This window comes from Protomyctophum bolini (assembly GCF_963924005.1).
Source record: "Protomyctophum bolini genome assembly, chromosome: 1".
Taxonomy (NCBI): Eukaryota; Metazoa; Chordata; class Actinopteri; order Myctophiformes; family Myctophidae; genus Protomyctophum; species Protomyctophum bolini.
This window is the reverse complement of record NC_137862.1, coordinates 25089375-25101147: the sequence shown is the minus strand read 5'-3', so window position 1 is coordinate 25101147 and position 11773 is coordinate 25089375. Positions and strand designations below refer to the sequence as shown.

At 42.9% G+C, this 11773-nt stretch overlaps 1 protein-coding gene across 9 annotated transcripts in view; it reads left to right on the top strand.

Annotated features, from left to right (window-relative positions):
- madd (MAP-kinase activating death domain) overlaps positions 1-11773 on the top strand; it is an 83947-nt gene continuing 72174 nt past the window's right edge. For all 9 annotated transcript variants that reach the window (XM_080765723.1, XM_080765722.1, XM_080765718.1 and 6 more), the window contains exons 1-3: positions 1-276; positions 6512-6710; positions 8902-9570. In XM_080765723.1, the coding sequence (XP_080621849.1) occupies positions 6652-6710; positions 8902-9570 (728 nt within the window). In that variant the 5' untranslated portion in view covers positions 1-276; positions 6512-6651. The remainder of the gene's footprint in view (positions 277-6511; positions 6711-8901; positions 9571-11773) is intronic.

Here is an 11773-nt window from a genome sequence, read left to right as displayed (position 1 = left end):
GACACCCGTTCAATGACACACAGTACACACGCACTCACAACCAGGACCAACATGAGCCCATGCGGATGCTTGTGTGCTATATATATATCTGTATGAATTATTACCGTATTAATTAATTGATGTATCATCAGAGGATGTCATTTCCACACCACTACAGCAGTCAGCGGTAGAGAGAGACATCATCAGCCAGCAAGGGCAGCCATAGGCAGGCAGTCCGTCCGTCATCATCATCTGAGTCTTCTGAGAGCCGCCAGGCAGCAGCTAAACCACTGACAGGTTGGTACATTATAAATATAAACATCATCTGTTCTTCACTATGTGTTCTTTACAGTTCAACACGCCGCTGCACAGCAGCAGCGAGCTGTGGTGTGTTGAGTGCACGCGGACAACTAGCAACGACAGGCGGATAAATGGTCGTTTTTTAACGTGGAATTGAAAGAAGGAACTGGCTGTAATTGTCCTTCTATTAGCAGCTAGCTTACCATGCTAGCTAATCTACCCACCGTGACGTACCAGTAGTACTGTTGAGGGCAGGGATGCGTTTCATCTGCCCCGGCTTACATGACCTGTTTTCGGTCGGAACAACCAAGTGTCGACGACGGTGGTGTGCTCATGTCGACACTTGTGCAGTTTAAGAAGAAGAATGTTTATTGGTCGGAAATGCGTAGGCCTTTTTTGTACAGTCCTAAAAATGTTATTGTTTTTTTGCGGGGGACATGAATACGTTTACGTTATTTTTGTCGCTTCTTAAGACTCGTACGTATAGCTAGGTTTAAGGTAACCACTGGTGAAGTCACTGGTTTGGTTATGATATATGATATGAAATAAGATGATCATAAACCAGACCAGACTGCACACAGCCATCATCAGCTCCTCCTAGCAGCAGCAGAAAGACATTGTATAAAATTGTTTTGTTGCATGCTCATGCTGTTTACACTGGCACTTTATATCAATGAAACCCCATAGTTATACCCTATAGCAGCCAATGTAATGTAGCTAGCATCACATCTCTCCATAATATGGAGAGAGAACTGCTTATACTATAAGCAGTTATGGTACAAACGAAACGATGCTTGTATAAATGAGCAGGATTCGTACTCTTTAATGCCCAGTAATGCTAATTTGATTGAATTTCATGGTGCCTCAACTTGGGTTACAGACCTATAGGTGTCATCATCCATTAGGCATTGCACCATGGTGTCACCTTGTAGTAGTAGGCCTAGAATGACTAGCCTTGTATCAAGAAGACTGACACAAAAGGATATCACAGAAAAAGTCATGGGGACTGTGGAACTATTCAATTCATCATCATAGCATAAAAAAGTGCACATAGATTTATTTGACAGAGTCTGACATATTATAGGCAAATATGTCAGACCCGTTAAAATAAACATCTGACAGTCTCTTAATCCAAGGCTATTGAATGACAAGACCTGGCATTGAAAATGGTGTCCCTGTCTTGTTCACATGACTTAAAATTGTACATTTTGCCTATAATGTCAATTTTCTGATTTTGGCTTTATCCAGTTTGGATTATTTTCAAGTCATATAGTGTGTTCTTCAAAGATGCAATTTAGAACTTATTTTATTATGTTAATTAAAATGTATATTGGTATTCTGGTAGATAGGGGTGGGCGATGTGGAAATATATACCATCACAATTATTTTTCAAGCCGTATCCTGATTCATGATATTATCAGGATTCTTTTTCATGTTGCCTTTTATGGTCCTTTTTCAAGTTAATTACCGTAACAGTACAACCACCTACAAGGTAACAAAACTAAAAGAAAAAGGAGTAACAGACTATTTAGACCAAAATACTTATCTTTGGCGAATGAAAGCGTCATTCTACAGAAGTATAAATTTAGGTATATAACTGCAAATCATAGAATGTGCATTCACTGTATCACAATATATATGATATTTCTGAAAAGGCATATCGTCGTCTTGACGATATTTATCACCAATTCGCCCACCCCTAATGGTAGTTGAACTAAAACATAATTAATAGTAAACCTAGAGTTCTCAGTCGCCACGACTGATCTTCAGTCATTTGTATTCCATAGATGGCAGTATGTCTTCTATGGAAATAGGTTATCAATATCTACTGTACAAGCTTACAACACGTTCCACTGAGACGTGTTGTATGCTTGTAGATAGCCTATTATCGGTAATTCATTTTTTTTGAAGTGGTTAACTAGCAATAGAATGCACATTCGATCTTCCAGAAAATCCTGATGATGTCAGATATTGGCATCTGGTATTTGGTTTTAAAATCCAAAATGACTGCCAGGGCTGGTATGGCCGACTTTTGCATCAATCTGCAATTTCAGCTGGTTGGCTGTATGGCTGGCTTTACCAAAACATCATAATTCTACATATTGTGCCAATTGTTTATTATGAAACAGCACTAGTGTGTGGGAGATTTTATTTTGTTTTAATCCTTGACATGATCAGCGAAAGAATGCCAGCACTAAGCACTTTCATTTGGATAATGCATGGGGAAAGAAACCATGAACACATTTCAGCCTAAAGCATTCCTCATTCATTATCACACAAGGAAGGTTTCAAACAACGTGTGCACGCCACTGTGCTTTATCTGATCTAGTCTCTGAATGAAAGTCCCTGAAAGACACTTCCGTAAATTCTGGCGTTTATTCTTTTGCTGATAATAAATTATTCTGAGCCACGTGGCAACCGGTAATTAGTTGATTTACTTGTCTTGAGTAATCAATCAAATAATCTTCGTTTTAGTTTGAGTAGATGACGATGTTAGGACACATTCTCATCATAAGGTGTGCGTCACATTTGACCAAGTGTCAGAGTTGGGATGGGACAATCGACGCCTTGGGTGTGAGGCAATAGCCGAGCGAGTGCCTGTGGCGACTGGTGCGAAGCCTGCTTCTGTTGACTCGGCGCTGTCCGATTTTGTGTCTTATCGGTGTAGTTTAAAAGCAACAGTAGTGTTTCTGTACACATTTTTAAATGGAAGCATGCAGTATCTGGAAAGAAAATACAGTGGATCATATATTTTTGCCAGGTGAAGCCTGGCCTATTTTCGCTCGGGTTGGCTTTGAGGACCTAGTCCTGATTGGCTGCCCCGAGTCTGAACCCATCCTCTGAAACGCTGCATAAGCCAATGGGAGTGCCTTTAGGCCCTGAAAGACCACAACGCGATCGCAATCACTGTTTTGTTGTGTAGCTCACAACAGCGGAGCTACACAACAAAACACAGTGTTTGAACCAACAAAAGAATGCAACGTAGAGCGCTTGTTTCACCTGGCAGTTAATGATACGTGTGTTAATTCAGTTGCGACCCCACCGTCACGTGTGCATGGCCACCGTTGGGCTCCCGGCCAATATTTTTTGAAACTACCCTCTCTAGATACCACCGTAATCTGAAGACTCACCTCTTCAGACTCCACCTTAGCCCGTGGCACTTGACCTGGCCTTAACCACCATGCAGTCTTATGCAAAGGTTAAAATGTATGTTATTTAGACAGATGCTAGGTTAAATTGTTGACCTGGCACCCTATAGTTTCTATAGTTCCAATATACAGAATATTATTGTATTGATTATTGTTTAGACTGATGCTGCTAGTTTACCTATGGTCCTAGATTTTTATATTACTGAGGCGCTACACTGTCTCCCTGCATTTGATGCATGTGTTTACCTTGCTTACTGTATGTCACTCTGGAACATTTTCTGTAGTCTGCTGTTCTCTGTACATTGTGACTGGGAAGAAGGTGTTATGCATGTACTGTACTGTAGGGTAGGACTAGGAGACCTCAGTATGAATCATATCTCCCATCTGTGCTTGCATAACCAGCCTGTAGACCACCCTTACCACATTCAGCTGTTGCGTTAACCTGTCACTATTTAGCTTGTGTGAAATGTATTCAATTTTAAACGGCCTTCCCCTTAACCCCTATTATAACATTGGGTTAATTTCAGCTAATCTCATTCACCCACAAACCATTTTGTGTATTAATTATTTATTTCCCTTCCTATTATTTTTTACAGTAACGGAGTAGACCTTTATTTTTGATGGACTGGCCTGTGTTTGCCCTCTAGTTCTGTGTGGATTTGATTTGCCGCTTCAGAACATGGCCTAATTGCTGCTTCCTGGAAGCTTTGATGTTGTCAGAGTTGTCTCTGAATTTCTGGTCGGTGGATCTCATGGTTTTGCACGTTAAGTGGTCTCCAGACCAGAGCTGTGTATATAACAGGCTTACGATAAAGGAAGGCATCATTCTGTGTAGCTCTCCAAAACAAGGTTTAACACAACAGTGCAACACTGCCACAATTATTTCGCCACCTTTTCTCCCCTTGCCAGGCTTTTTTAGTTCATGTTACCCTTCACCGTGTTCATGGAAAAAATATCCATTTGGACATGCCGTTCCCGAGTTGTTGTTTGACGCCTTGCTAAAAATACAGCGGGGAGAAACACCTGAGATAAAGCCATTTCCGTGAAAATAATAGACGGGGAAAAAAATAGGGATGCACCGAAATGGAAATTCATGGCCGAAACCGAATACCGAATATAGGAAACAGTTGGCCGAAAACCGAATAGATTATAATAATATATATTTTTTAATTTGGTCTTATTATTTATTTTAGGAGGTATTAAAAAAAAGTCTTTAAATTGTCACTTTAAAAATGTGCCGTCCAGATACTATACAGACACACACATACTGTATGTTGGACTGAGTGAGAAAACATTGTTGCACATTAAGGTAATCATCTGGGGACCCAGATGGGGGTCCTGTACTGTACAGAGAACCACTGGGCTAAACCATCAATGCAAATTATTGTCTTACACCATTCAGAAAACAAGCAACACACACAGTGTATTTGTGAAGTTATTGATTCCAGCCACATGCTCCACTAAGTGAGACAATACACACACAAAAAGGATGCCTTGATTGGTCCCATAGGGGACATTCAGGTCAGTATTCAGGGGTTAGTCTAGGGACATGTACAGTACACACATACTGGGCGTGCTGGTTGGAAAAAGCTGTGGCCACGCTCTACCCATGCAGCTATGGCCGCCCACATTTTACACAATACTTAATTGTTTGCCTATTGATTTTTTAAATGAAGATAGAGCCTCTATGTAAAAGTCTTATTACCGGTACTCCTATACAGAATAATGATGGGCTTTTGAGAAGCTATCCTGAAAACAAGAAATAATTTTGAATCAAATGGCCTCATACTACTGTAATTATGTGAAGGTGGGTGTATGCCATAAGATGTACTTACATTGTTATGGCCTGGTATTTATTAAATAATCAGTGCATTGCCAAGGTTTTATCGCGCGCAACGCTTATTTTGAAGAGCCAAATATCCGTAACCGGATGTTACAATGACAAAATGATGTGTGTGATGTCTTGACCGGTTGTTGTTCTCTCTGTCGGTGGTGGAAAAACCTGACCGCGAATATTGCAGCGCTTGCTGTCGGCCGTTGAAAAACCTTGGTTTCACCAGAAACTACATTCATTGTGCCGATTTGGAGATACAGGCCTTTGAAAGCAGCACATAGAGTGCAAGTGGATGCACGCGCATCTTCAAAATGGCCACGGACACGGTCCTTTGACTGTTATGCTAATGAGCGGCAGCTAACGATTCGATCGGATCAAAACATGGATTAAAGAATATAAACCCTGAAAAACGTAGGCTACGGTTCTGGCAGGCTGCGTGTTAAACAAATCACGAATAAACAGATGAGGAGTGGATCAGTGGAAATCAGTGGTCATTAATAGTGTAAATAATGCATGAGTGGATTGTGTAGTGTGGGTGAGTGTTAACATAAATGTTGAATGAGGTGCAAAAGTCAAAATGAACAGCGAGAGGACTATGGGGACAGGCTTTTATAGCGGCATGAGCGCCCTTGCTCACAGATCTCTCTGATGGCCATCATCACACTTCTCCCCGAGTCCTAGGAAGTTAGGAACCAATGAGAAAGGAGACATGAGAAAGGCTAAGCAAATACACAACTCATAACCAAATAGGCATAGGCATACTGTATTATACAGGGAACCGCCACAACCATGCTTAGAAAAGAGTGTGTGGGGTGATCCAGTAGCTGGTTTCTGGTTAGGGTGCATAGCATATCACATGGGCTCAAATTCCTCACAGTCAGTCCCTGTTTAGATTTCTGGCCGGCCAGACCATTTTCTGTATGTCACTCCTTTTGCTCTCTCTGTGTTTCCTGAGAATGTGTTTTGATGCCAGTTTTGATGCATGAGGGTTGTGCAATATATATCAACATTGGTCATGTCTCATGTGTTGTCATACGAGACTACTATTGTCAGAGATATTGTTGGTGTTGCCTTGTCTGATTTTTTTTCAAGCCTTTGTTAAAAAATGTCAAAAATAGAGCGCTCTGTGCTTGTAGATACATTTTTCTGTTCTAAATCCTAAGAGTTAACAAAAAAAGTTTTTATGTTGCTAGCTCAAATCTGAAATTCCCTGTTTTAATGGTGTGTGTGTGTGTGTGTGTGTATTCAGGTGCCTGCCACGATGATTGACACAGGCCGGCATTTGTCGTGCACACCTACCCTGTTGTCGTGATTGACCCAGTGAGGGACGCATGTACTGTATGTCCTAGATGCCCGTCGTGACATCAACACATACAGCATCGATCCAAGATGGAGAAAAAGAAACCGTGCCCTCGTCTTCTGGACTACCTTGTGGTAGTAGGAGCCAGGTAAGAGCTTCGGTTGGCCCTGGGCCATGGTGGGCTGACATTTAGCTTATTCTGAATCCGTGTTGATTTCATTGACTTAAGGTCGCATTCTCACCTCTACTTCGGTAGAGATCGATGCGATTGTGTGTGTCTGTGTTTACGCGTGTGTCTGTGTGTGCAATCCGTGCATGCGTGTGTGTAATGACACATGGTGTAGGGCAGGCACAGAGGAGTCGGCAGCGCAAAATGAAACCGACCTCCGACGTTTAAAATATGTATAAAACGAGATGAAGAAAGTCCTCACTCCCCACACACAGTGACAGCGCTCCATGTTTATGCACAGACAGACAGAATGTTCTGTTTTTGTGTGTTTCCTTCTCATTCGACCACTTCTATCCACGTTAACGGGACATGTTTGCGCTGCGTAAAATATGCCTTCTCCGTCTCCATCTCCATCTTCTCCGTCTTCATCTGCCACATTGACATTGTTTGCTTCATTTATTTTATTTGATGCGGATTGCATTCACACTTCCAGTGAATCGAAGTCAGGAGCTTTTGGAAGCGAAGCGAAACCCCTGTTTTTTGGTGAACTAAAATGCGATTGTTTGATCCGCACCAGGATTCGAATGAGCCTTCACACCTGCCAAACGAAGCGCACCTTCCGACAATACGCAGCAGCATTAGTTTTAATCGCAGTAAAGCATTCTGGTGTGAAGGGCAGGCGACGTAAAACTATGATTTAAATGAGCACTGCAGATTTTACAGTCTATATTGGGGTCCCAAAGGGGGAAAAAAGATATCAAATGGTGGTCTGTAGCCTGATGCATACCATATTTGGGGTCCTGTTTGCTTATTTTCTTGACCAAAATGTAATTTTGACAGCATGTTATTTAAACAAAATTTTACCTAGTATCCTGCAGTTTCAATGTACAGCCAGGTTATAATATATATTTTAGAGTATATTGTTTAGGCTGATGATAGGGTCTCAGTTTGCCTGGCTGTGATCCTAGATTAATGAGGCACTACACTGTCCCTCTGCATCGATGTATGTGCTTACCCTGCTTGTAATTGGTTGAGAATCTCTGGTAGTAGTGGTTTGAAGCTGTGACTGATTTGTATCGGTAAAGGAAGTGTCCTTCAGGTACCTTTAATCAGCACGGGTAAATCACCATCATGTTTCGGTCCAAGCCTCCCTCATCGTGATGATAATCATTATGATTATTATCTGAAGGATTATGCACCTGAAGGACACTTCCGTGAGAGCTGAAATTCTAGCCGTGACATTCACCCGGTAAATTAAATAGTTGATTACTTGTTGTGACTCACATTCATTCTATTTTGATGTGTAACTTGCCCAGACCACATACTTGTGGCCATTAAGTAAACCCACATGTGCTGCTGGGGATTATGTGCTTTATTGCCCAAGGGTAGTAATGTAATGGTAGTTGTTGTAGAGATTACCGGTATGTCTTGTTAGCAAACATGTCTTGACGTATGCAGAGAAATGTGTGGCCGGCCACTCCTACCGGCTTTCCCTGGCCCTTGAAAAGTCGTCAATAATCTGAGCCTTATTACGGCTTAAAAGGTATATCTTTTTAGGAGGAAAGCATTTATTGATTACGCTAACGAAACACCAACATGATGGAACCAATAACCACTAGTAAGCTCAACCTAAATAGCCCAAATTTATTTACTTTGCGAAAAGATTCTGGACTGAAAAGAAAAGAAAAACATGGAAACGATTATCAAAACAATTGCAATCATCTCAAATAATTACGATTAGGCGATTATGTACTAACCGTGATAGGCCTACCTACTGTATGTCCCCATTGTAACCGTGACAGGCCTATATCTACCTTTGTTCCCATTGTAACCGTGACAGGCCTATATCTACCTTTGTTCCCATTGTAACCGTGACAGGCCTATATCTACCTTTGTTCCCATTGTAACCGTGACAGGCCTATATCTACCTATGTCTCCATTGTAACCGTGACAGGCCTATATCTACCTTTGTTCCCATTGTAACCGTGACAGGCCTATATCTACCTATGTCTCCATTGTAACCGTGACAGGCCTATATCTACCTATGTCTCCATTGTAACCGTGACAGGCCTATATCTACCTATGTCTCCATTGTAACCGTGACAGGCCTATATCTACCTTTGTTCCCATTGTAACCGTGACAGGCCTATATCTATACCTATGTTCCCAGGCAACCCAGCAGTGACACCGTGGCCCAGACTCCCCAGCTGCTGCGCCGCTACCCTCTGGAGGACCACCAGGACTTCCCCCTCCCCCCGGACGTGGTGTTCTTCTGCCAGCCAGAGGGCTGCCTCAGCGTCCGCCAGCGGAGGGTCAGCCTCCGCGACGACGCTTCCTTTGTGTTCACACTGACCGACAAAGACTCGGGCATCACCCGCTATGGCATCTGCGTCAACTTCTACCGCTCCTTCCAGCGCGGTGGCAGCGGGCACCACCGCAGTCGGGATAAGAACGCCTCCGGTGACACGGCCGCCGCGCAGGCCGCGGAAACGGCCAGTGAGGGGTCGTCGGACGGCGGTTTGCCCGCTTCGGCCTTGGCCCCGCCTGCGGGTGGAGCCGACCCCGCGGCAGCAGCACAACCGCCCGCCTCGGGAACGGAGACCGGAGGAGGAGGGCCGCAGAGTGGCGAGATGGGCGCTGGCAGGTCTCCGCGGCACAAACGGAACGCAGCCAAGCTGGCGAATAGGAACCGCAACAGCACGTTGACGTCGCTGTGCTTCCTCAGCCACTACCCGTTCTTCTCCACCTTCAGGGAGTGTCTGTACATCCTCAAACGGCTGGTGGACGCCTGCAGTCAGAGGCTGGTCCAGCGGGCGGGGCTCCCCCGTGCCGCCCAGAGGTAAGGACCCGTGTTTCATCTTCAATATATTATCTGTTCTGTTCCAGCGGTTGTGAAAAGTGTGTGCCTGCCGAGGCACACTGACAGGTCTGTTGTGAGACAGGTCCAGCTGTTCTCTGTGCTGTGAGACAGGTCGAGCTGTGCTCTGTGCTGTGAGACAGGTCGAGCTGTGCTCTGTGCTGTGAGACAGGTCGAGCTGTGCTCTGTGCTGTGAGACAGGTCCAGCTGTGCTCTGTGCTGTGAGACAGGTCCAGCTGTGCTCTGTGCTGTGAGACAGGTCCAGCTGTGCTCTGTGCTGTGAGACAGGTCCAGCTGTGCTCTGTGCTGTGAGACAGGTCCAGCTGTGCTCTGTGCTGTGAGACAGGTCCAGCTGTGCTCTGTGCTGTGAGACAGGTCCGGGTGTGCTGTGAGACACGTTAGAGATGCTCCGATATGATTTAATTCACGTATCGGAGATTGGCTATCATGTCACCGATCCACGTTCTGATCCAGGACGGAAAAAGTCTTTAGTGTTTACATCGTCAGGTCTTGAGAGATTCGTTTTTAACTCAAAGATTTGAGTTTAAAACTTTCGCTCCGAAAGAATATATATTCAAAGATTTGCGACACATTTTCATGATTTGTTTAATTAATTTTGTTATTTTTTTCAATACCTAAAGTATAACATAATGCTTAAAACACCAAATGGGTTAATAGACAATGTAGCATTATCTTTGTTAGTGTACGTCAAGCCCTGCCTCCTGGACTCATCGCTTTTATGAATGATGTATAAGACGCAGGACGTGCTGCTAACAACATCAATGGAAATGGCTGAATGGTCACTGAGTGGCCTTTGTAAGGCAGCAGTCTAATATTATACCAGCTACATTTCAATAATGGAAGATTGCTTTTATGTTGACATTGCGTTCCACAAATATTGAGCAGGTGGATAATAGGAAATGTTGCTACAGCTGGTTGGAATCTGTGGAAATGCTTGAATGTTTTACAACGCCAAGAAAGTGGAGTCTAGTCCAATAATAACGATATAAAATGTGATTAATCATATATTATTATATTAACTAAATGAATCATAGTCGTATCATTGCTGTCGGGGGCAAACCTTATATGTCCAAAACCGTTACTTTTCAGGAAATGGGGAAAATAACCTGTGTTAGTTATTTAGTCACACACTTTTCATTTGTTGAATATTTTATTATATGTTGTCCAAAACAGGTACTTTTCAGGATTCAAATTCAAAAATAGCAAAAGAAGCAGATCTACAAGCTTAGCGCCGCATTTCGAGCTTGCAGATCTGATACTTTTGATACTTTTGTGTGATACTGTAGTACGATCAAGTATTGCGTTAATTTATGAAAAAACATCCCTGTTTTTTAGGCATGCCATTCCAGCCAAAAATAGATGATCTACAAGCTCACAAGGCTTCACATTGCAGTGTTGTGAGTTTGTAGATCAGCTATTAAAAAAAAAAAAACACTGCTAAGCGTCTTGCCGCCTGCTGCTGTCATTATTGCCCCTTTAACCAGAGTCGACGCGGAGTGGCTCCCTGCAGAGCTTGCTGTTTGGTGTTCATAAAACCACTTCAATATCCTGCCCAGTGCTGATAATGATCTAGTACTGACCGTGTGCTTGACGTTATACCGCCGACCTTTTCTCCCAAAAGCACCCCCCCCCCCCTGCTTTGTTTCATTTGCGAGGATGCCGATTGGACAGTGTTCATTTCAGTGAGGTATACTATGCAATTCATTCAACTAGGCTGAGACTGGCTTGAGCACTCTAAATTCAGGCTCATTGACCTAAATACTGACTGCTGTTCTTGTTTTTGGTGATGTTATATATTGTGTTTTAATGCATTGTCAGAGTTCTGGTCGATGTCAGAAGTATAGCTGCAAATAGCAAATTAGTGGTTCAACACATGGCATTTTATGTAGACATACGTACTTTATGTAGAGTATACATTACATATGTAGTACTCTATAATTATTAGGTTCTTAGCTTGCTTATAATTGAGTTACATTCTAAAATGAAAGTTAAATATTTCCAAAAGCATAAAACACATTGTACTGTATGTGGAAAATATCGTCTCTGTTGGGTGGAAACCTAACCTTGTATGTCCAAAACTGTTACTTCTCAGGATTCAAATTCAAAAAGGCAAAAGTTGAAGATCTACAAGCTCAAAATGTGTCCCTTCACGCCACGCTTCGAG